The following is a 27806-nucleotide window of genomic DNA, read 5'->3' as shown; positions in this document are numbered from 1 at the left end:
GTGCCATGAATACCTTGTATCAGACTTAGCAAACTTTGCATGTCTTGTTCCTTTTAATTTAGTTCTTTGAACCCCATAAGCATTTTCAATAAGCCTGGAAAATAAACTAAAGTTGCCCTTCTTAGAGAGGAAACCTCCGAAGTCACAATTAGGGTTATCCATAGGGCACTGTGCAGCTCAGGACTTTACTGCAGCTGCTGAACTCATTGCATCTGGGCTAACACCAGAATCCCTCCGTTTCGTACTGATACCAGAGTGGAAGGGGAGAGAAAGGAAGGAGAGGAGAGGAGGGAAGGGCAGAGGGGAGCCATAAAATATGAGGGAAATGCACTGAGGTGAATTTTGGAAACCACAAACACAAAAGATTATCTGCTATCTTAGCAACTCAATGAGCTGATTTAATCATTAAATCAAATATGTTCTGTACTTGGGTACAGTGCTTATTATAAAATCCAGATATTTTTGTCAGATCAGTATCATATTATCTTTAATTTTCAAATCGAATTGAATAGTGTAACACTACAGTGGTCATGATCTTTAAAGAGAACCAAATTAATCACATTAATGATGTTTTCATTAGAAATTGCCTAAGCAACTTTACTGCATATACTAGTAACACTAATAATAGTATTTGTATCGTGCATTACAGTCTATGTAATAATTTCACTTGTGATTGTTTCAATCTTATAGGAATGCTGTGAGCTGGTTGCTGTTATGCCAACGGCCTTGATAAAACCAGAATAGGTATTTATTAGAATCTCCATAGTTCAGTTTCTGTGTGTTAACAAGCAAGTTCAAATCCATATATGCCACATGACACCAAAAACTTTATCAGAGGCACAGAAATTCTGATCTCAACTTCTTACTACTCAAAATGTTCTAAAATTCTGAATGAAAAGATTCTGAATGAATATTCTGAATCATTCTATTTCCTGATCAAGAAAATGGGGGTAGTGATACCCACCTCATAAAGTTATTAAAATTACATTTACAAAATAGCATTTAAATTATCATAGTACTTGACACAGGAAAGATTCTCAATAATTATGTTTCCATGTCTTCACTATAGAAAGGGAAAGAGTCTGTTTTTAAAAGTCACAGCTGTATACCAGTAAAATCTCAATTTCTATCCATCCTTAGTTATTATCACATTGAAATCCTTCAACATAATCTGATGTTAATATTTTTTTGTGTATTCAGTTTTGTGTTTTGCCTTATACCTGTGAAATATTTTCTTCTTTTAAATAATTTTCACAAAAACGATTAATCTTGTTTGTCACAATTGTAAAATATGTAATGCCTCATGTAATGGATAAAATAATAAAGCACTCCAAAAGAAGTACTTGCATGCGTACAGTTAATGAGTCATTGGGGGTATCAGCATAAAATTCCTGACTTTTCTGGACTCCTACTTCATGTTCTTTCTATTTACTCCTTTCCAATAGCCCTAACATATGCATCAATTTGGGATGGTTTAATATTTGACAGAACACCTTTTTTTTTGGGGGGGGGGGTCCACTCTCACCTAATCAGAAAAATGTTTATTGTACTATGAAGGCATAATGTAACTTACCAACACTGTATTTAAAATGCAATTTTCAAGGATGAAATTTCCCATCTTTGCTAATATGTAATTAATCAAGGATGGGGAATATCTGTACTTCACGTTCCTTTAACTTCCTTCCTTTACCTGTAGCCAACACTGCTACCAGATTGAGGCATTCTTTCCCCATGAACTCAGATACCACCTCTAAATCATTCTAAACATAAACATCATCTTGGGCAGCTGCTACCAATCAACCAAGTTGTCCCTTGAAAATATCTACGTGTGTGTGTGTGTATATATATATATACATACAGGTTAGTGTATGTTTTTAAGCACCTAAGATAAATTTCTTCTAAATGCCAATACATACACAAAACATTCAGACTTTTTTCTTGTATTTTAGACATCCAAAAATATCTAAGACATAAAATAATACAAATTATGTATGTTTTCAATCCTGTAATTCATTTTACTTTATTGATTTAAATGACTATAACTGCTTTTTATGATCTGTGCAAATACTTGGCTATACCTCAAAACAGCGACCCACCTAAGTCTACTTCAGGAAAAATGGCCTATATCTTTTTACAATGGTAAAACCATTGTAGGGATTGCTTACCATTTCTCTTTTGTTCCATAGCACCCAGGACAATGTCTGTTACATAGTTATTACTCAATCCATATTTATTTAAGAAACCAGAACATGAAAGGAAGGAAGGGAGGAAAGGAAAGGAAGGGAAAGAAAAGAATGGAATGGAAAGAAAGAGGGGTAATTTAATTGTGACTCAGAAGGAGAAAAATTTCATATCATCCAAAAGGAATTCAAGAGGAATTAACATATGAAAACCAGTTTGTAGAAAGAAGGTGACTTACTGAATACAAGTACATATGCTTCAAAATAGCTGTTAATTATCTTTTACATATATATAAATCCTCAAAGGGAACATATATCTGCTTTATTTAGGCATATTGTTACTTTTACCCACTTTCTTTAAATAAAAATGTCAATATCCGAAATTAAATATTATTTTACTCCTAAAAAGTGATTAAGTACACAGGTAAAGCATGGTGTTTATGTAATACAACACTGAACAAAATGATAACAGAGTAATAAATTACTTATGCAATTACTGAGATGATTTAGAAGAGTGATACTCACCAGGATATCTTTTCCAGCCCACTTGCATTCATCCCTTCTGGTATAAGATACTGGCCACACAATCTAAGGGCAGAGAAAAACATAATCTTATGCCACTTAAGTTCTCTAAATGATCCAACATTACAGACTGTTACATCAAGGTGGGGCAACTTAGATAAAGAAAGTTCCACAAAACATCATGTGGCAGGGACTTTTCAGCTTAGACTTTGCAATGGCATCAGTTAACTGGTATGGACTTAAATCATTCAATCTCTGTCTACCCATCAGACCACACAGAATTTAAGTAGTCAATAGAGCTGAGCAGTGTGCATAGAAGAGAACTGTCAGGTAGGTTGGGAGGAGGTGAAAATCTAGGGAAGAGAGGTAGAAATAAACATAAAAAGTGGCTTACATTCTTCTAAATGAATCTGTCTTTATCATGAAATAGTGATCATGAAACTTAAACACTGGGTACTCTGGATCCTATTCCCTAATTCAAATCTCAGCATGACACACTAGAATGAGCCACTGATAGGGTTTAGAAAACCCCATCATAGAAAGGAATCTTTTTTTTTTTTTTTTTTTGGACAGGACAGTGGGTAAGAGTAGCATTGTATACTTTCTGGAGATAAAGAAGGAAATGAAGAAGCAAATAGATAGCTCTAAAAGCTTTGCCACTGTGGGAAAAAGACTAACTGAAAAACAATTGTATTTTCATTCCTAATATTTCACCTTCATCCTTTGATAACATTTCTGCTAAATTCTAAATGTTCCTATATTGTATGACTACAGTGACAGTGGTAGACAAGACAAGACTTTATTGATGGCTTAGAGGACTGTGGGTGTATTTTCCTTCATAATACTAATGCAAATATCCTCATCTAAATTTTAATATAAAATTTTTCATTTCACCAGGTCAATTCAAATGACTATCTATATTGGGGCAGAACAATTTAATGTTTGTTGTGTTTGCTTTTGTTTTTGTTTTTTTTTAAATTCATCTTTCACTTCTGGTAACAGTTTCAGAAAAAAGAAGTTATATGTTAAAAAAAAAAAAATCCAGACATGGTGGCAATCATTCATGTCTGCTAGATAGCTTTTAGTCTCAAAATGACTGACTATCATCATATTTGGGAACCTCCTGATAATTCAATATAAATGGTCACGAACTTGTGCAAGGGCTGTGATATTCAATCTAGGGATTCAAAAAACAAAATACAACACATTTAGAAGCAAGAATGTAGGACATACTGAAATAACCTATGATGGCATAACAAATGCATTTCAGGTCCATGTCACAATTATAAAAGCCCTAGAAATTTTTGGATATGCATTCATTATTACCATTTGAAGCTTTTAATTTATGTATTTTCTTTTTCATGTGCTTTTCATTTCATGTATATTTGTGTATGTACATTAAACATATCATTTGACCTGTTCCACACAGTTCTTATATAGTAATCACATAATAAAAAACAATGTAAGAATGGTAAATTCATGTCCTTAAAATTCACATTACCCTGACTTCTGAATTACTACAACTGAATGCTGGATAGTTCATTCCACAGGTTCCAGAGCCCTATCTTTACATTGGCTATGGAAAGCCCAAGTGATCTATTCTTAAAATTTACAATGGGAGGCTAAAATATAAGTTTTATTTAAGACACAATAATAATAATAATAATAATAATAATAATAATACATAGTAGGGCTAAGATTTATTGACTTTCATATTAAGCTTGCCAGCTACATTACACAAAACTTACCAAACACTAAAACATATAATTTTGAATTCAAAAAGGCAAGGTTTTTTCTCATTGTTTCTTAGCTCTTGACTGTTGGTGTTGAGATAGCATGGGCCTCATTTTGTCATCTTTCTCTTATGTCAAATGTTAATGAAAATAATTTTGGTAACATTGAAGATTAATTCCCCTATACTTAGAGGAGTATGAACTCTCAACTTGCTAGAGTTCCAGAGTAAAAATATGCAAATAAATAAAGCTTAAAAATCTGGCATGAGTAAAAGAAATTTAGCATATAAAGTGCTATTTTGGAAAGCAATTTAATGAGGATAACTGTAAGTCAGTGAATAAATATATATATATTTATTTTACAGAAAAATATATGTATTTGTCATTTCCATCAGTAACCATTTACATGAAGAATAATGCCTAACTTTTCAGTTACATTTATTAACCTGTTGATATTTTGTCTTCTTTGCTCAAAAATTTCTCAATTAACTAACAATGACTAAATTTCTTATTCTCGTATTGAAAGGGCTTCATGATCTATATTATACTTTCATTTCTTCATGCCTCTATGCTTCTATTCATGGCAGATCCTCTTACTCATTATTTAGTAAGGAAGCATTTATACCTTAAAGAAATGGCACCCTTTTATCAAGGCTTAGAATCTTTCATGGTCCTTCCAAATCTGAGAATGTGTTGTCTCTAACAAGGATTGGCCCGCTATCCACCTATTTGTTCATAATCTTATCTTTACAAGTCCCTCAAGAATTATTTATGATATCCTACAGTGACCCCTATAAAGCTTATCAAAAGAGTAGATGCTTCAGAAAATGTTGAATAACATCATACATAAGTTAAAAAGAATATTAATAGACAAATATATTTGAATTCTTAAGTAAACTGCGTTTGCTCCTATAAACAGTGTGGTATAATTAAATGTTTAGAATGAGATGTCTTCCATTAGAATAATGATTTTAACCTCAAAAGCAAGAGCTATAACAACACTATGACACTGGGCAAGTCACCTAACTTTAATTGATTCACTACTTCAGTATATATTTATTACAAGTCTAGTTGGTAGAAGACAGCGTGATTATATCCTGGGCATACAAATGGCTCTGGGATTTTCCTCATCTATAAAACAGTAGGTAGTCTCATATGATAATTAGGTATTTTCAATTTTAGAACAAACCATTTAAATTAAAAATCTTTATTATTTTATTATTTAGAGAAGAATGCCAGACATTAAATATGTATTCTGAGATGTTATGTGCTCACATATTATTTATAGACACACAGATACATGCATATATATTTATATTCATATATATGAATTTTACAAAATGATAAAAGTATTACAAACACTAAAATTTGAACTGATATGTTAAAATATCAAATTCTGCTTAATCTTCTTAGATTTTTCATTCATTATACAAAAAGGATGACTTCTTTTCACTAAACAACAAAACCTGCTTCTTTTATGACCTTTACAAAGGACTCTAAGGTAAATACTTCTGTCATTTAAGAAAAACAAATGGATAACCAGTTGCCTTAGGCAACAGATAACCTTAGGGATATTGCTATGATTCGAGGAGACTTAGAAATCAAATAGATTGAAAAATCAGAAAAAGAAATATCAAAGGTGACTTTTAAATGCCGTATATTAATCCCAAAGTATATCAGTAAGGGCACTGCTGTTTTATATGACATACATAATGAATTAAGTCTTCATGCACAGTCAGAATTTTAGTGTTTGAGTAATAGGAAAGTAAAAGCCTTAGGTTCAGTGGTATATTCTATTAGAAATATGAATCAGCTTTGAATTTCATCTTCATTTGATCCTTAAAGCAATATTCTCCAACCAGAACAAAAGCTTTTCACAGAATTCAGTTACTAAAATTTATTGTCCAATCTGTTAAAGTTTATCAGAAGTTGAGGAACACCACTCTAATCCCTAAATGTTAAGAAGCAAAACTAACATACATAAAAACTGATGTGAATGTACTCTAAAAAAATATGTTCTACTAGTACTCTTACAAAAGCTACTGCATAAAAGACTTTGTCCCTCAGAGAATTATGACTAGAAATATTGACTGTGAAAAAAATGATTGGCTTTGTGTATAGCATATGGACTTAGTAGCATAATTTCCACTAATTCTTCAATCTATATTTATTTTCCAAACTGTATAGCTTATTAACTAAATAAGCCAGAAACACTACAAAGAATAAGGATAAAGCCAATAGACTTCTAATGTCTAAATGACCACATTTGTAAAAACTTGACACAGAGTATCGGGTTTGGCAAACTTTGTGTTTAAAAGGCCAGATAGTAAATATTTTAGGCTCTATGAACCAGATGATCTCTATCAAAACTATTCAATTCTGCCATTGTTGAATGAAAGCAAACACGGACAATATGTAAATGAATGAGAGTGTCTGTATTCCAATAAACATTATTTACAAAAACAGGTGACACAACAGATTAGGCATGTGTATAATGACTGATGAATTCTGCATCTGCTGGCAATATAGAGAGATGTATCAATTTATACATACATATACACATATCATTTCACACATGGCATTAATTATGATATATGTCTATAATGGTTCAGATATTTAGTTTTATGCAGCAATAATTATGTAACTACGGAAGAATAAGCTGAAGTTATAATGATCATTGAAAATACTATGGTTTCTTCCTCGATGATTTTTATGGTTTACTGCTTCCATTGATTTGTGATAATCAAATCAATGCATTACTTTTACTTGCATCTGAAAAGATAAAATAATAATTTTAACAATCTTTTCCAGTTGTCACACTGTTAAATAGCTAGAGAATTAACTGTTAAATAGGTTGAGATGTTTTAAAAGAACTACAGTGTATATATTAGAATAAAGATACCTTTTGAAAATCCTTGATATTAACCAGGTTGAATGAAAATATGTGATCCTTTGCTCCAACATACAGCCTACTCCGTTCCTCATCCAAAAGGAAGGTATGATAACTGGAGCTGTTGGCCAAGCCATTGAAAGTGATCACATTGTTGGATTCCAACATTTCTGCAAGGTAACAAAGCAAGACATTGGGTGTTAATGTGAGGTGCTACATGAGCATGGGCTATTGGTACATGGCAATCTAACTACTGCCTCCTGCAGTTACCAATCAGTGGCTGTTCTTAATGATGGTACTAAGAAATATACAGGAGCCTTTATATATATATATATTTCATTGAAATGGAAGTCATACTCATTAGTTCACTGATTTCATACTCAAGACCACACACTCCTTCAGAAGAAAGGGATAGAAATACCTCATTCACACAACTGATCTGACAGAATCTCTTCGCTTGTAATGACAGAATGAAATGCTCAGTACTGTATACAAAATGTCTTTAATTTTACAAAGACTTTTTTAAGGGGTTTCATTTGTTCCAAGTCATTATCTAGAAGGATAAGCATAGGGGCTGACAAATCAGAGGTAGTATGGGGGAAACACTGTTTAAACTCCTAAGTTGTTTGAGGCTTCTTTTATTTTTTATTTATTTTTTTAAGATTTTTTTATTTCTTCATTTGAGATAGAGAGAGAGATATATATAGAGAGAGAACATGAGCAGGGGGAGAGACAGAGGGAGAGGGAGAAGCAGACTTCCCACTGAGCCGAAAGCCCAATGTGGGGCTTGATACCAGGACTCTGAGATCATGACCTGCGCGGAAGACAGATGCTTAACAGACTGAGCCACCCAGGCACCCCTGAGGCTTCTTTTCAATGAGGAATTTTTACATGTCTTTTTGACCATTAAATCATTAACTCTACCATCTAAATCTTCTGTAATATTTTATAACAGACCTATACAGAGAAACTAAGTTGGGTTTTTATGAAAACGTAAGTTATATGAATTTTACTATGACTTCAATTTTTCAGTTTTTATTTGTTTGTTTGTTTTCTTTTATTTGCATTTGCTGTAAGGGGGCAAACAGTGAACTTTTAGACCTATACCTAAGTGAGAAAAATATTTTCAAAAAAAAATTACATTAATTGTAAATCCACTTTTGCTTCAGAAAGGCAGTTATTGATAATCACCAAAGACATTTTCTTTAACTCTCTACTTCAAATAAAAATTATGTATATATGCCCCACAAACCCCTTTCCATGGGATAGAAATGTTGAGGATTCTCCAAAACTGTGTCCTGAATCAATGATTCAGATTTTTCCAATGTACACGTAGTAGAACCCTTTCATCAACATCCACAAAATGAAGAATGTGTTTTCCAAGGACAGGAAGCAGCAATGCAGACCATTCCTCTGTCCCAGCCCTGACCCCAGCTCAGCAACCCTTTGACAAATTTCCCTGCTTTATCAATTTCTCCTACTGCCTTCTCCATATTACCAAAAATGTTATTTCAGTGGAGGATAAAATTCAAACTCCTTAACTTAGCATTAAAGGCCAGGTCACTACCATTTGAATTTAGACCCTAACCCAATACTCCTCCCTCGTGTCCTGTATTCTACAGGAAAACGTGTTCTGCATATGTCCACTTTTTAGCCTTTGCTGCCTTTGTTTCTGACATCTACAACTATATACCACCTTGACAAAAAAATATCCATTCTTAAGAGCTAGTTCAAATGTAAGCTCCAAGAAATTCTCATAGAAATAATTTCTTTATAACCTTTTGCTTAAATTACTCTTACTGTTTGTATCACACTGTCAATCATTCATATAAATGACTTATTTACCAGAATTAACATTCCCTCACATCAGGAAATATAGAATTAATAGCTCACTATCCACAACTCACATGGTTTCTTTTCCTTATTACCAGTCAGTAAATATTAAATTGAATGTCTACTTCTATCTATTGATTTATCTATACATCTAATACACAAAAATACAAGAATTGTTAACAAATTATTAAAAGATGATTTTCTAATTTATTCATGAAAAACAACTGGGCTAGCCTTATTCTACCCTTCACCCCACCAAAAAAAAAAAAAAAAAAAAAAAAGGAAGGAAGGAAGGGAGAATTTCATTCATATGAGTTATATCTGAAATAAATGAGAGCTGTTAGTCTCCAAAGAGAAAAAATAGAATTCACTACACCATATCTGAATTTAAATTTTATCCCCTCGCCAGTGTCCAAATAACTGCAAATAATCAATGCTACAGACAGTCAATACAAGACTGAAACTTCAGGTACCCTGAGCTGTGTGAGGACGGAAAGAGCTAATACGAGAAGCAGGGGCTACATTACTGGATATGCTCACTGACTGACTGAATGACCGTTCAAGGAGATAATAATTATCAAACAGAGAAGATGCTCTTCAACATTCCTTCCGATTCTAAAATCTATAATAATTCTACCCTAATATAAGAGAAACCAAATACATAGGGAGCTAGGCAAACTGAAAAAAAAGTCAGCGGAGTCTAAACCAAGACAATTATATAAATATTAAGCAATAGGAGGATGCCTTAAAAGACACAAAGGTGGGTGTTAATTGGAAACACATAGAAACTACATAAGGGAGATCTAAAAATCAAGTAGAAGAAGTTATAGGAAGACAACTATTATATTTACAGAACATGGAGTCATCCAGTTATAGGTCAGAACACAAGCATCACCACAGTACTTACTAGCTATGCAAACTAAGATGAATTCCTTAGGCTACCTGGGCCTCAGTTTTTGGAAGACGGGGTTAATAATATATCTTCTAAGAGCTATTAAGGTGAAGTTAGATAATTCAGGTAAAATACCTACAACAACAGTTTGCATAGCTAAGCACACAATCACCTGTGTGAATATGTAGAGGTAAAATATTAATACGTTCAACAATCTTGACCAGAAGTAGGAAATTAAGGTCCAGATGGAGTACACTGAAAAATTGCTTTTCTACCAAATATTCTAACTTGTTTACATTTTAATCTTGCATGGTGAAGGGATAAATAAGAAGAGCAATATGCTCTGTGATTTACATTATTATTAAATGTCAATGTCATTTTAAGGACAGTGAAATATTCTTTTTGTTTGCCAACTTCTGTAGCCTAAATTTTAAATAACAAATGTAATGCCTATCTATATTATAATTCCAAACAATGAAAATGTTCACCCAACTGAAAAATAAGTTACAGGTTAAATTTTGTAAATCTGTTCAGGGAGAATCACTGGTTCCTCCATACAGACAAGTTAGAGAAAAGTCTTTAGTGGTTTATGTATGACATCACAATGGAAACAAACTACACTTTAAAAAAAATGTTACTGCTGAATCACTTCATTAAACAAAAAGGCAATATTTTCCTGGAGTATGGGTTAGCAGCTGTATTTTCCATCACTTTCAAATATACTTGATTTTGCCTAATCCTTCCTTTTTACTCCAATTTCTTTAGATGTTCCTCCTACCAGGGACTTTATATTTCTTTATAACTGAGAAAAGAGTCTTTTCAAGACCTTCATGGTACTGAGTCACAGCAAATTCTGGATTGCCAGAATTTAGGTTATCTCATCACTTTCCAGGGCAAAAATACCTAAAATCAGAGACCCTTTCTCTAAATCTAGATAGATCCCATATTTTTTAATATTGTATTTCCTTATTTAATCTTATTTTGTTTTTCCTATATGTAGACACATTCAGCTATAACTGATATTAAATGACTTCAACCTTGACTCCACTCCTCCAGAATTTTAGGAGTTTCTTTTCACAGCTTCTGTTTTATAATTCTTACCATGACATAAGTCGGAATTGGAACTAAAATAAGTATTCAGAATAGTGAGAGGTTTAATATTTCAGTACCTTTTCACATCTTGCCTATATTCATATTTAGACAACAACAAACATTAAAGAACAATCGAAATCTCTACAGAATCAGTTTGACTATGATGAATCCTAGAAGGCTAAAGCTTGTAATTCTTTTTGGGTGATAATTCAGCTTTTTTATGGTTAAGACATTACTTCTAACCTCAACATCTGTGTCAACCGTAAAGAGAAGTAAATGTACGATTGTAATCAAAAGTGCCATTTCAGACAAGCACTCTAATGAAATTTTTATTCTAAAATTTGAAAGGTGATTAAACAAATATTCTGTTTATTCCAGATTCACCAAACAATTTAGTGTCTATAAAATGTTTAATGACAAAATGGAAGATACGCTGATCACAGAGTGAAGCAAATAGTTTGTGCTCAATAAGTGCTATTATCACCATTATAAGATGATATAGACAGTAAGCATTAAGTGTACAGATGTTCTGAATGAGAAAATCATTTCATATAATTTCAAACATCATAGTGATCAATTATAGATTACACTCTCTTATGATACAATTCCAAAAAACAGTCTTGTGAAATTCAAGACAATTACATATAAAGTCCATTTCATGTATTACTTTTTTTTTTAATTGGGAAGTTGTCTTTTTTTTATTATGTCATATATTTCTTTTTAATTTAATAACACAAGCAAAAGAAGAAATTATAATTGATGTTCTTTAATCAGAGTATCCCACCAATTAATTAGGGAAGAAGAACCATGATCTTTCCTAATGAGTCAATTCTAATTTTCATTCTACTTATTTATTTATAAATTTTTAGATCTGCCTTTTTTCCTGAATTCATCATAATCTCTAATGTAGCTTTATGTGAATAAAGAAAAAAAAGACATTGTTAATAATCACTATTGGTACATTATTTAAGGTATTGAAAAATTATTTTATGAGCTGATGCTCATCTTCTGTGTTTATTTTAATACATGAAAATTAAAAAAGATGGGAGAATTTATGTCAAAATCATACATGTCTACTTATCTCTACAGAATAAAGCTGGAATGTTCCCGTGGTCTGATTATCTTAAGGATAAAAACAGATTTCTACAGATGATTATATTACAATAACCAGGTCAGATTCTCAAAAAGCAAGGAAATCAATACAAATTTCTTGAATGCAAGACCGCTCACAGTTAGTCGTTTTTATAGTAGGACGAAGAACTGCTTGACCTTCAAATCCAAACAAAAGCCACACTGTTCTTCATATTTCTGACTTCCACTGCATTTCTCCTTCTCTCTCTCTTTCTCTTCTCTCTCTTTTCTTACCCCTCCTCTAAATTTTATAGCATGAAAGGTAATGGGACCCTAACCAGTTGCTGGATTCAAATTAATTGCCTGTATTCATTCATGGGCTTAGACATATGCCCTCTTTCCATGACTTGAAATTTGTCCTTTCACAGAACAAAGATCTCATTTAAAGAAGTCAAACCTGGATCTATATGAAGTCAAACATTTTGACTAAATGGTGACTACATTCAGATATTTGTAAATATTAGAAAGTTCATTAAGGTTCAAAGTTTTGGATCCTACATTTCAGTGCTTCCTAGATTACTTTTTAAAATTTCATGCACCAAAAATATTTCCAAAGCAAAACAGGAGCTAAAATAAAAGTTGGCCACTTTTTGTTGCATTCTAAAAACAACAGAAACAAGCACTACTGACTACCATATCATTGCACAGAAAACAGGAGGCATTTTATTAAACTCATAAAAAGAGGAGGAAGAAACACACATACACATACACACACACACATACACACACAAAGGACAATTCTTAGATATGAATAAATTTATATTGTAGAAAAATTTACCTTATTTTTACTATTTTATTTTTTATTTCAGCAAGGACTTTTTTAAAATTTTTTTTAAAGACATACTTTTTATTTGAGAGATAGAGAGGGCACAACCAGGGAGAGAGGCAGAAGGAGAGAAACAGACTCCCTGCTGAGGGAACCAGAGGCAGGGCTCAACGCGATCATGACCTAGGCAGAAATCAAGAGTCGGACACTCAACTGACTAAGCCACCCAGGCGCCCCTCCAAGGACTTGATTTTAAAACTATTACAAAGAAGGGTAGTAACTTTCCACAGACTTCTATTTGGCAATGTGATGAACTCTATTCCTAGCATTTCTAGCCAGTGCATCTTGCTATTATATGGATAGAGTCAGTATTAGTGGGTGTCTACATGCTTTTATTTATTTAGTGATGCTGAGTATATTCTCTCAATTTACAAAGTTTGGTAAGTATTATTCAAATGTACTTAGAAAAATCTATCTTCTAATTTCAGTATCAGTAAACACTCAAAATATGTACCAAATTTATACATCCTGATCTCAGGGTAACTCTCACCTTAACTACTTTCTAAGACCATGCCAGAGGCCACATAACACTTTATAAAACATAGTCCCACCACCTTTGCCTAGAATATTTCTCCAAGTTCTTCTAACTCTTTTCTTTATATTTGCTAATAGTCTGATCTCTAATGTCTCCCAACACACTGAATTTATGCCAGGACCCTTCTCTGCCAGATGCTTCTTATTTGTAGATGACTTGAATAATCAGCTTCTTGCCTCGGACAGATTCCCTGCTCAAGGTACAAGGTGCCCACATTTGAGCTTCAGACAAGTGAAGGTCCATTACCAGCTCAAGCCCAGCTTCCATGCTGCTAGATGCCATACAATGAACCGCACTGTCAGGGAAGGACAGTATATTTTTCCTCAAACATGCCTGTAAAACATCAAGAGCAGGCCTATCTGTGATATTAATCTGTTTTTCGCTTTTTATAATGTGAAAAATGTGTGAAAAGTTATTTCCTCACAGTCTAATCTAGTTCAACATATATCCAGTCCTTATATATGTGTAACACATAGGCATTGGCTAAGAAGTATGTGGAATATAAAGATTAATAAAACCTTGATGGAAATTAGACAAATGCCCTCAGAGAAGCAAAAACCAAATGAACAGAGAGAATAATAAGAGCTAAGAAAGTCAACAGGAAGGATAAATTAATGCCTCAAGGAGAAGTAGATAATCCTTGGAGAAAGTGCTTGACAATTAAACCTGGCCTTAAAAAAAAATGTGTATGACTTTGTAATCCTTTGACCAGCTGAATGAGGTGTGGAAGAGCATTCCATGCCAAAAACTGCTGAATGGTTTCTAGGTATATTCATTAGTCTCCCACAACAATAATGCTGTGAGATGACAGTTTTCATTCCCATTTTTTCTCATGAGGAAAGTTACTCAGATAGATATTGGGAATACCCTAGGTCACAGAGCTACTGTGGTATAAAGTCAAGATATCCACTCCCATCTGACCCAGGGGCCAGGTTCTTTTGGTCTTACCCCATTCTATGTCTTAAATCTTTATATTATTTTAAATGCCCTGTACCTGAACTTTTTTGCACAGTAATAACTCCATGGGTAATCTTTTCTACAAGTGTTTCTTTTGTCACTAGCAGTATTTTACATGTCTTAAATGTATATCTTCCAAGACAGATTTCCCTCTGAAGGCCACACAAAGGCTTATTAGAAACCTCTATTCAGATAGTGCACAAACATCTTAGAGTTCACGTGACCTGAACAGAACTCACTCCCTTTTTTCTTTCCATTACTGACATCATCACCTTTCTGCATGTTCTAAAATTGGTTGCAGGTATCACTGATCCAAAGGATCATGAACCAGAACCTCTTCATCATCCACAGTCCATTGTATCACTCCAGCTTTGTTAAACCCTACAATAATTTCATGTGTATTTTTTTTTGCTTACATCCTCATTGTCATTGTCATAATTCCTCATTGTCACTGTCATAATTCATCATAATTTCTTTGATTATTATTAATCATCTTCTAACAGAACTCCCTCTATAGGTTTACATCAACAAACCATGTTATTAGCACTGCCTCCAGAATAATCTCCTGTTAATGTTGAGAAAAAGGCACTTTTATTCTCTTTCTTTTAAATCTCATGGGGAAAAAAGAGGAAAAGAAAATTATAAGATAGAGAAAAATATCCATCTTAAATGAAAAGAGGAAGAGAAAAATATCAAGCCACAAATTTTTAAGAGAATATATCCAATGTTGCAAAAGCATGAAACATTTTCAGATAGAATGCTGAAATCTGGCAAATACCTTCATATATTCCAGGTAGTACAGAGTTAGTAATCAAAAGGTTAACAAATCATAAAATTTTCATCTTCAAATGCTTTATTACAGAAACAAACTCTAGGAATCTATATGGCTATTAAGTTATTGGAAAATGTCCATAAAGAGTGAAAGTAAACCTAAGTAAAAAGGTGGCATCATCACTACCACTACCACCACCACCACCACCACCACCACCACCACAACTAACACCTGTATTTAAGGTACTCTTTTAACCACATACACACAGAGGATTATTTTCAATTAACTCAGTGGCGTTCTATCTATAGTTACCACAGCCTAGTGCTCTCTATCTTCCCAGGGCTCCCCAATTTTCATCCTCATGTGCCTAGGGGAATCTGCTCTCCTTTCAGGTTCTAGGTCAAGCCTCTCCCAACCTTCTAAGGACACTCTATCATGTTTTCCTTTGTAAAACACAGTGCCATGCAAAAATGTAGATTAATAGCTGCCTTATCTCTTAAGCTCTCTTTCTAGAGTTAAAATATGCTGTTACTTATTTTTGTATTTCAAGTTCTAGAAACTTTTTCTGGCATATACCTATTACTGGCACATAGAAACAAGTGTCTCAATAAATATTATTTAAAACGGCTTATATTTTTTAAGTGCAACAAAAACTCAGGTAAAGTAAATAATAATAAGCATCTACAAAAAGGCAAATGTAGCAATATACATTGCATGTCAGAGTATATTCTAGCTTTTCTAATTAGTTATATGTTCCATTCAAATAGCTAATAAAATTATGCCATCTAAACCCTAAATTACTTACAACCTGGCTATAAAATTATAATAAAATGGCTAATTTTTAAAATTCTATATGTTAAGTACAATTATGGTCATTTTACATACAATAACCACATGAATCAAGTTTTCATAGTTTTGTTTAGTAACATTAAACACAAAAAATACTACAATTGCAATAGTTTAACTGGTTCCCTATCTTCAAAATCTCTCAACTTCAGTATATTCTTCAAGGTGTCACTATACAAATTGACCAGAGCATATTTCAAAAATGCAATGCTTTTAAGTAACTGCACCCACCATTGTTACCTTAGCCCAGGGTCTCTAATAAAGGCACAGTCCCTAATTTTCCTTTGCTACCGTATTTTATGCCTGTCTCTATAAGTTCCCACAATTCTATCAGAAATAGCAAATTTACTCTTCTCTAAACCTGGTCTGCCCCCTCCTTGCTTCTAGTTGATTTTCCCTGTTCTCATGCTTCAAGGTACAATTAGAAGCCATCCCTCCAATGAAAGCCTTGAGAATTAGCAGGTATTACTCCCTCTTCTGATGTCCCACCCACTCTGATCAAACACACACTAATGTTTTAATTGCATGCCACACATTTGCATGGATACATGTTTTAGTCCTCTTAGATATAAAGTTAGCACAGTGCCATGAGTCTAATTACCTGTAGAAGAAATGGTTAACCATCTACTTAATTACTGAATTTGATATCTAAAAAATCTTTAGACTATGAGGTCTGATTACTTCCATTTACAAAAAAGCATAAATGACTACAATGAACAGCTTCAGAGGTCAGGTTATTCTAAATTCTTCTGGCTCTCAGGTTAATGTTCTTTCTTAATAAATTTCTAGAAAAACTATGGCTTTAATTTTTCTCCTAATTTTTTGCTGCTTGATCCTTGGTAAGTTTTTGTACAAATATATAGTAAAAATATAAAAGTTGCTAACAATTTACAAAAAACTAACGCATGATGCATACATAGTGCATAATTTTTACTTCTCCTTGGAAAAATAAAAATGAATTTAAATGTATTACATAAAGCAACTAAATGTTTTAATGTGAATGAAAGTGATTAATATAACTATGCATTGCAACGGATCATTCATTTCTGTGCAAGATAATTAGTCGGTAAAAATTTCCAATTAAAGTGTAGATCCTTTTATAATTCACACTGGTTTAATTTAGTGCATTGAGTGATAGGCTAGTAATCCAGAGACTGAAACTTTGTTTTTGATTCTGTCTTTATGTCTTAATTATTTATAAGGTTCCTCTACAGGCAGGTTTCTATTACCAGCCAGTGTTCATTAATGCCTATGAGAAGCAAGCATTGTATTATCGTTAGTAAAGTTAAAGAAAACAAAAAGGAGGCTTATCTAACTAATGCAATTGGAAGCCTGATTTTTCAGGCAATCCTGGTCAATTATTTACATGTACCATAGCATACATTTCACTGTGTTCTTCAAATAACTATCATATTCCACATGACTATAAGGGAGCAAATGTTTTCTGATATTTAAAAATTGTATATTCATTTTTCCAGAAACAAAACTGTGGAAAATATTCACATATGCAAAATTAAATTCTATGAACCACTTGTTACCTGTTATTTGTTACATATGCCCACTATAAGAATTTTTTGAAACTGCTTAAGAATGATTTATTTGAATTTTTCTAATGCTGAGCAAATGAGCTCTTACTCAAGAAAGAAACTGAGTATTTCATCAGTATTTTTCCATCATTTCCATCCCAAGATATATTTATGGGAGGAAAGAAACATTCCTTATTCATGGATGAAAACTGATACATGCAAGTGTGAACATTCTGGAGAACGTATTTATTTCAGTGTTCATGGGTGTCCCTTTTTGATTGATATAAGAATCTATTTCTTAGAGCTGGAAGATTGAGAAGGTCAAAAGGAAGTCTAGGAGATCACATGGACATTCTCAAGTATCAATCAAGTAACCAAATCAGAGGAGAAGGTGTGTGTGGTTGGTGGCAGGAATTACCTAAACCCTAGATTTGGTTGACAAAAGGTATTTACTATATGTTTATCAAATGAACGAGTAGATGGATTTCTGATTAGGTAGATAAAATGAACATGTTTATAAGCACATAACAGGGCATGTGGGTTAGATTACCCAAAATTTACCCTGCTCCCCTTACCACTTCTAGTCTCTTCATTCTCTAAATTGCATGGTGTCTGGGTGTCACAAACAAACACAATTTGACTTTGTCAGTTAAAGAAGTAGAAGCTGTTCACCTGAGAGCTTATTTTATTGTCTTTATTGGGGGGGGGGTGAGGGAGATAAGCAGGGCATTCATATGGCATACCTAGGCACGTCCCACTCCTTTAACCAGAATAGATACATTTTGATTATGAAGGCTTCTGGCTTGCCCATAAAAGGATTTTGTTTGAATCAGATTTCCCTGTAGAGGGGTGGAAGAGAGATGGGAGAGGAGGGTGCTGAAAACCAAAGAACTCAAAAGATCTCTAGATGAAACCATACAATGTGTTCTGAGTTCATTCTAATCTTAGTGACAATAATATCCTATTTATGATGACACAGTATAAATATTTTTCCCCTAATGTGTTTAATTTTGGAGTGGATACATTTCAGGATTTATTAAGAAGAGGAAGTCAGATGCTCTAATGAAGTAGGTTTATAAGAATTCATTGACATTTTATAATTTTCCTACATACACAAATGAAAGGGGGAGATGGGATTATTATATAGATAATTTGGGAAAATTAAGTTTTCCTACATTCTGCTCTGCCCAAATACTTCCTTTTTTTTTTTTTTTTTGCAAAAATATCTCATGGTATTAGTTCTAAAATTTACTCAGTACAAAAAAATTACAATTTAAGAATTTTATCTTATATAGAAATGAGACAAGTTGAAATTTTTCAATTTTCTTTTCCAAACACATTCTGCTATAAGTGTATTCTAAGACTGGGTCATGTTTACAAATGTTCTGGGATTTAAATTAAAGATAATGTGGGCCAGGTCTGGTTTGAGAGCCTTAAGGACAACTCAGGAATTCCCTAGGATGAAGCTAAGAATCCCGAATGTTTGTCGAAAATCCTTGCTTTCCCAGGGTCCATTAAAATCAAACACATCTCTGGGCTGAACAGGACAGCAGACACTAAACATTCTCTAGACCAGTGCAGGACACACAGACATTTATCCCCACAAGAACAAAAGTCTAATTCAGAACCAGATTTCTCTCTTTTAGAACGGGCAAAGAAAGCAGCGTTAAGTCAATTTATTAAACTTCCTTCTATGCTTCATCAAAAATGTTATCATTTCCCTCTTATAAAACAACAAAAAACCCCAAGCCAAAACACTAATAAAAGTATGAGAATGAATGATAAATAATAAGCACTGTTTAGAGTGAAGTATGATCTCCTTTTATTCTCTGACTTAACACACATTTAAAATGAGACCCTCCCATTAGTTTGAACATAGAGAATAACAGAGGTAAAATTTGCCTCTAGTCAGGAGAAGAGAAAGTGTTAGTGCTATGAAGTTCTAATGAAACCCTCAGAGCAGTTCAATGTGAGTATGAAAGAGTCATATAACATTATCTAAGGTCACCAATTTCTAAATTCTTTCATTTTCCCAACACTTTATTTGGCATGTAAATAGTTAAAAGGAGATTATCTCTGCCAATAATTTCTTTATAATATTACTGTTATTACTAAGTTTTGGATTAAATAATTGAAAATAATTTTATATTTTTAAAACTGGAACACTTCTTCAGAAATAGGTATTTATTTTTACAATTTCTCTTCAAATTAATAAATTGTTATGAAAACAGCGACCTATGTATTCCCACCTCATGAAACTTGCTTTGAAAGCTCAGACTTTGTATTTTGCTGTGTCCCAAAGTGGCAATACTCCTTTAATAAGATTTCTGAGATTTTAAATATTTATTTTAATTTTATATTTTCTTTTAAGACAATTATCTAAAACAGGCATTTGTTTCTTGTTAGGCTAAATACCACTACTGATAAGACTCAAAAGTGATAGAAACTAGAATTACAAAGTCAAAAATATTTTTCTAGTTTTCCCAATTATTACTGTTGTTTTACCATTTCTAATCACTCTAAGGGAAGAAATTACTTCTACTTTAGAAACTCAAAAAATTAGTTTAAAAGTTCATAGCTGAGTTTGTTTGATGAACTTAATGACTTCCACCTCATTTAGTAAATCAGAATCTAAAAAATGTTACACTCAGCCCTCTTGATAGGCTCTGGAGTTTATCAGCCCTGCTTTGCCACTTCATTAGCTGTCAGAAACCAGTAAGTGATATTGCAATGAAAGTCTTGATTCAGGTAGTTGAAAATGCTATTATTGCAAAAGTACCAATTATCAACAGACATGAAGTCAAAAGACGGTCTATCAGGAAAGGCACATCATCTACATACATACTGTTGGTTATCATCTTTGTAGACATCAAAGAAAGAAAGAGCTTTTGAACTATCAGTGGTTGATTTGTAACATTCCGAAAAAATACACACATTGATTTAATATACACTGCAGCAGAGTTATCACTGACCTTAGAACTCTTACCTTAGTGTGGGTAACAAAATAGGGATAAAAATGCATATTTTCTTACCAAAGGATAAATGCGTAAAAGATAAAAAGATGCACTTTTTAATCTACATGTTTAAATGGATTCTTATACTTGGCTTTATGCTGTTTTTATGGCCAATCTTTTATTAAATGTATTTTTGTTTTATTAAACAATACTACCATGAACTTCCCCTTTAAGGTACATATACTATTTGAGGTTCAAAATATTACTTAAGTGAAATTTAATTTTAATTATACAGCCTCTTATTTTCTCCCTACCTTCTACAGTATTTGTTATAGTTGGTAAACAGAAAATTGGACAAGCATATGGGTATAATATCTTGAATATCCCAAACAAATGCTAGAAAATATTTTCTGTGACATTAAATGCCATTATCTATATATTAAGAACTGCTGAAGCTATTTCTTTGCCTAACGAAAGCAAACACACATATTAATGGAAGAATGAACACTGTTGTGTTCCATAAAAGACTAATTTCCTTTGATGTTCCATGGAATAAAGTATTCCATGAGAAGTTGAGTTTGAGAGAATACTGCATCTACCATTATATTATACTTCAAATTAACACCTTAAAGCTTGTTGGATGTCTAGCTGTGAGGAAATTTGCATAAAGAAACTTTATTAAATCTGCTGTTTCTCAACCTTGTATGACATACAGTCTTTTTACATAAAAGCACTCCTATTTTCAAGAAATATTTAGAGATACTATCATATTAATGGCCCACTTTGATTACCATAAATACAACTTACTAATAACTACTGGGATATTAAATGGGGAAAATAGTTGGGTGGGAATTATTTTTAAATGATATTTCCTAGGCTAATTATTCTGAAAAATTAATGCAGACCAATTCCTTTTTTTGTGCTCTAGCGTTGTTTTTAATTCTTTATATTTTTGTCAGGTAACAGTGTTGTAATAATGATGCCACATGTCTTTGGTAGATTCGTTAGCATGATTTTAACTTACTTTTAACATAAACTTCCAAACTAAAGAAAAATTATATAAGGTAAACAGAAACTGAGAAAGGTTATAAAATTGGTGTAACAAATATTTAATATCTAACTCAGCTAAAAGTGATTAATAGGCATTGCCTGAATAAAAAAAAATTGGATAGTTTCCTAGAACTGCAATCATATGACTAGAACTGAAAACATAAGTCACTTTGTGTTTTCTGTAAGTTTCAAAAGAGTACTCTTTTTTTTTTCTTTCTGGTTTTAAAACATATCAGTGTCTGTACATTTTTAGCCAGGGCTTTCTTGTAAAACAGTATATATTGTATAACCATTGTATATATTATAATATGTATCAGATATACACATAGATATATCATTACTCTGATATATACAGGCCTTGGGACTAAGAGTGTGTCCATCTGTCTTGGTGAGAGCAAGGAGCCTTCCCAGAGCTGGCCCAGTGAATGAGGGCAACTCTTCCCTGTGTGTTGAGGCTGTCTGGGTCTTCAGGGCACTTGACAAGGCTGTAGCCACAGAGCTGTGTGCTGGCCATCAGCTGATGTCCTTGCCTTGTAATGCTTTGCTAAGTGAGTAGAACCCGGCTTGACTAGCACTGCGATGGGAGATGACAACTTCTTAGCACACTTGCTTTCATTCCTCCCTCCTGCACTCTTGGCTGACAGGGCTAATTGATCAGCGCATTCAGAATCCTCATGCCAGCCAAGCAGGCAGGCTCTTCTGAAGGATAAGGAACATCCCTGCCAGCACGGTGGGGGAAGTAAGCCTTGTGAGCGGCATGGTCTGAGAGCCAAGCCCCAGTGCTAAGAGGTCAATACCCAGGTCTCAAAGCCAGGCAGTGGCCCAGTCAGGCCTAGAACTCACACTGAGGAAGCTATTCACTGCCCTGCTCTTGTCATCAACCCTTTCAGACCTGGACCAAATACTGGGACCCCCATATTCCCCATACATATGGGGGTACTGGCTGGCTACCATGAAATACTCGTTAAATACAGCGTTGCCCCTGGCACGGGAAGGATTTGGTGTACAAAACCTCCAGCGAAGACGGCTCGGAAAGGGGCTTCCAAATCCCAGTCACTCTTTGAGCACCTGCTGGATGCCCCAAGGTGGTATATCTATACGTGGGCCTTAGGGCAACCTGCTCATTTCCCTCAGCTCTCTACAGAGGCTTTACTACTCCTGGGACTCCATACCAGCTCCCAGGTCCGCGGGTGCAGCGACAGGACGCAAGCGCCCACGCCTTTCCCCCTCCCCCACGGGTACAGGCGGGGAGGGTGAATTACCTACCAGGAAACAGCCGGGGTCTCTCTGACTGGGTCATCTCGGCGGTAGGAAACAACCATTAACGAACTAAAATTGCGGGATGGGCGGTGTTTTGTTTCAATTATTCCTTGTTAAAATGATAAAATAATATATCCTTGTAAATATGTTAAAACTATAAGACAGGCTAGCATATTAAAAAAAAAAAAAAAGAGGAGAGGGGCAGGGTGAAGTAGGTGAGATGAAACCGGCCTCAGAATAGTCTCAAAGAACAAAGGAATCAGCAGAACCTAGCTGCGTTTCCTGAGGAAGCCAAATCTCGCGAGATCTCCGGAGTTCTACAAGGGCCGACAGGGGGGAAAAAACCCTGCACTTTTTTTTTTTAACGGACATAACAATTAGAAATGTTTATTCACCTGATAAAAACGTTTCAAAATACATGAAGTAAAAATGGATAGACCTATACAGAGAAATAGGCAAATCCACTTTTATATTCTGAGAAATCAACAATCCTCTTCAAATAATTGATAGACAACCCTTCCAAATATACATGTATACAGTAAAAATGCATAAGGATACAGATTATCAACCTTCTTGACCTAGCTGACGTTTGTAGAATACCTCCAATAAACAAGAATACAACATATAGCCATTTCAAGTAAATACAAAACACAGTCCATATTCTAAGCCATAACACAAGTCTCAATAAATGTAAATAATTCAAGTCATAAAGTATGTACTCTGACTGCAATGTGTTTTCTTCCGTTATTGATTTATGTCAAGGAAAATTACATTTTCATGCTGAAGCAGCATTGAGTCCAAATGTCCACCTCTCTTTGAGACTTGTGGAATCCTTAAAATGACAGTAGCTAGTTTAATTCCATTTGTGTGCAAGACATTACATTTTACGAAAGCAGCTGTTTTTCATGGAATATGTCCAGGTTTTCTCCTCAGGATATAAACCAGTGACCTCATACTTCCAACTCAAGACCTATCTATCAACACNNNNTTCCCATGCAAGATTTTCATTATGCAGGATTCTTCCTATGGCTGGATCAGCATATCCAGGACTACATAAAATAGTGTCTCTTTTAATTAGACTCAAATGTGCTCAAGTCCCATTAGATTTTCATAGATTTTTTTAAGCTCCCCCAAAGTTTCTGGGAGAATCTGAATGTATTTTAGCTTTCATCAACTCTATACCTTCTTAGTCCGCAGCTTCTTGATTTTAAGAGGTTGATGCATTTTGGGCAGGTGTGCCTTGTTCTTCCCAAACAACTTGACAAAAACACTTGACCTCAAATAGGCCATCTTTTCCACTTTGGGAATTTCTCTTGGATAGCAGATTTAAAATTGTGTCAACTTGTATCAAATATGCCCTTAAGAAGTTACCAAAAGCAGTCTTCTCAGCTTTAACACTTGCTTCTTCTGTATGCTCATTAGCTTATTTTAATTATATAGGGGAAGATGAAAAAGACTGAAATCAAAATGTTTTAAATATATTTCTACTCTAATTTACCCAAGAAAAGTGTTTAAAGTGTGTATTCTATTTGCTGATGAGATCTGAGATTTTGTTAAAGTTATATTAATAATATTTTTCTGACTTTGAGGCAACATAATAGAATTACTTTCAAATATATCCATTTTAACTCTAGGGTTAAGGAAGATTCAGAAAGCTCACTTTCTGTTCTAAGTATCATATTAAGCCTACATCTGATTTATGATGGAGCTACTAGCAAGAGTCTATGAATTTCTTTGCCTCCGTATCACCACATGTAAAATACCTGCTTTTAAATATTTCTCAGGCTAACTTAAAAAGAAAAAGAATGATGTAACGTCTAAATATCTTTAAAGCCTTTTCTTTCTGAAGGCATTATAATGATTCCAACTTTTTAAGGTTTCTAGACAATTCTTTCCAATTAGAATTTTGTAAATTATAACAAGACATTTTATTGTGGGGTTTTTTTTCTCTCTTTTTTTCTTTTTTTCATATCATCCTCTGGAATCAATGGTTACCAGTATTTATATGAGGCGTCAGGGGAAAAAAAGAAATAATGGGGTTTATATTTCCTGAGGTGACCAAAGTATCATGACTACTCAGTTATTTGGATTCAATTCAAGTTTAAAGTCTCCATCTGTGAGCCTTATAGCAGAAAAGTACTCTTTCCAGACTTTTCCTCCTGACAGGTAATCACAAACCTCTTAAAGTGCAATCCTTAAAATGCTATTGTTAGAGCTATGATAGTGTTCTTGGGTCATTCTGTGACTTGAAAGTATTTACAAAATAATCTATTAGAAAAAAATTATTTAGATTAATGTTGCATAATTGAATGAGCCACAGGAAGAGATGGTTTTATTACTTTGCTTAGTATTTATTGCCTGAATTGTCTGTGAAGGGATTATTTGTAAAATACACATTCCAATTCTACGTATGTGGCATGTTTCTGTGGGAAAGTTTGTATGCATATAAGTCTGTATACAGTGAAGATACACATGTCAAAAAGACATGAAATGTATGTGGGAATATGATGTTTTTTGCCAGCTGTGTGTTCTAGCTATAGGATTTTTTCCTTATATATTTATTTGAATGAAAGTCATAGTCCTCCATCCTGACCCATAAAATGTTAATCCTTTTGAGAACGTCTCAATTTCTTTTGTTAAAGGGACTCTGTATAACAATATCAAGACCTAATCCTTACTTGTAACTAACCTTTTCATCTAAAGGTGGATAACCAGACTTGAAATGTTCAATTTGCATGCTTGCACTGACTTAAAATACATATATAGAATCCTGTGTTTTTTCTTTATATCCCCCCTCAACCAAAATTAGCAATCAGTATTGTAATTTTCAAGCTTAGTATAAAGTGACTGAATGCTGAATGCAATTTTAACATTATCTGGAATATTTTCATAGGCAAAAAATGTATTCGTTTGAATGGCATGAGAAAGGATGCTAATCATTAACATTCCTTTGAGTATTAAAATCTATTTTTCCTTCACACCGGTATCTCTACTTCTCCTAAATCCTTATAACAGTATTTTACAATTTGTTTTTTTACCTGCAAAAATGCAGGTATAACTATGAGTTATTAACTGTTTTTCTTACTGAAAAATGTCCACATCCTTGAAATACTGTACTTAATCATTGAACGATGAATAACATCTGCAGGGATCTCAAAAGCCTTAGGTTCAGAACCCGTTGAATGCTAATCTGAGAATTCATGTTCAAGGTTTGTTGACGACCACACATTAACTAATAACTAACAAGGTTAAGGGGACTCTGTAGAGCAGATCTGCTAAGAAAGAGTCTAAAGGTGAATTTTGCATGCTTGCTTACTTTAATGGAGTGTGTGTGTGTGTGTGTGTGTGTGTGTGTGTGTGTGTGAAAGCAGAACTAGCCATCTTTTCTGAAGAAGCAGGGCCCATAGCTGGTTCAAGCAAAATAGTCTAAGATACCGTTGAAATTTTAACTATAGGAAAATTGATAGAAAAGTGCCCAGTTGTTGCAACTAACCAAATTTAGTAAGTCACAGTTAATTCTACCCTTAAAATACATCTCAAACTCACAGACACCTTTCAACTGCCACCACTAACAATCCAGTTTGAGACATTATCCTCTCACTAATGCAACATAATTCTAAATAAATTCAACTACACCATTCAATACATCGGGCACAGACTAATCAGGGGGATCTTCTTAAAATATTAGCATATTATGCATTCCCTCTACTTGAGTCCCTACCATGATAGGACTAGTATCTTATCAATTCCTTTCAACTTCACCATACTTAGATGTATAGTTCTTTTCTATTTTGGGTCTTTAGCAGATGCTATAACTTTGGTCTGGACTCTGCAATCCTCCTCCTTTCCTCTCCATTTGATTAACTTGAATCTTGTATTTCTTTCTTTTTTTATTTATTAATTTGAGACAGAGTGAGCATGAGCAGGGGAGAGAGGCAGAGGGAGAGGGAGAAGCAGACTCCCTACTGAGCAGGGAGCCTGATGCGGGACTCAACGTGGGGCTGGATCCCAGGACCCTGAGATCATGACCTGAGCAGAAGACAGATGCATAACTGACAGAGCCACCCAGGTGCTCCTTGAACCTTATATTTCAACTTTAATGTTACTGCTTCAGTGATAGCTTCCCTGATGTGACTATCTATAATAGACCCCACTGTTAAATTTTCTCATGATATCCTACTCGTTTCATAGCATTTATCACAGGGTTGAACTCCATATATTTACTTTTGCTGTAATTTTTTTTACTATCCCTCCCCACAACTAGATCATAAACGTCTTTGGGTAATACCACATTTCTGTGCCTCCTTGTACCTCCTCTGCAAAGCAGTGCCTAGCACACTGTAGGTATTCAAATAATATTGACTGAATAAATTGTGAATAAAAAATTATTGAGGGGGGCGCCTGTATGGCTCAGTTGGTTAAGCATCTGCCTTCAGCTCACGTCATGATCTCAGGGTCCTGGGACTGAAACTCTGCAGCAGTCTTCCTGCTCAGTGGGGAGTCTGCTTCTCTCTCCCTCAGCCCCTCCCCCCAACTTGTGCACTCTCTCTCTGTCAAATAAAAAAATAAAATCTTCTTTAAAAAATATTGAGTAAAATGCCATTGTTGGTTGTTCTTTCATTGATCATTGCATATTGCTATGATGCCGTGAATTATGTTTGTTTTTCTAGAATTTTTAACACTTGTTTTCTACAGAATAAATAATTCTATAAGATGACAGCAAAGAAGGAAACCGTGCATGTTAGTTTTTGTAGACAATAAGTAATTCCAAAATTTGAATAATAGTTCACAATTCAGTCCTAACTTA

At 33.9% G+C, this 27806-nt stretch overlaps 1 protein-coding gene across 1 annotated transcript in view; it reads right to left on the bottom strand.

The window, feature by feature from the left end:
• Positions 1 to 27806, bottom strand: part of SEMA3A (semaphorin 3A) — a 200733-nt gene that overhangs the window by 138418 nt on the left and 34509 nt on the right. Inside the window, exons 2-3 of the mRNA XM_008686188.2 lie at positions 7338 to 7495; positions 2706 to 2768 (exon numbers count right to left, since the gene is read on the bottom strand). Of these exons, the coding sequence (XP_008684410.1) occupies positions 2706 to 2768; positions 7338 to 7495 (221 nt within the window). The remainder of the gene's footprint in view (positions 1 to 2705; positions 2769 to 7337; positions 7496 to 27806) is intronic.

This window comes from Ursus maritimus, unplaced genomic scaffold (genome assembly GCF_017311325.1).
Source record: "Ursus maritimus isolate PB19 unplaced genomic scaffold, ASM1731132v1 scaffold_3, whole genome shotgun sequence".
Lineage (NCBI taxonomy): Eukaryota > Metazoa > Chordata > Mammalia > Carnivora > Ursidae > Ursus > Ursus maritimus.
This window is presented reverse-complemented; position numbering and strand designations above follow the sequence as displayed.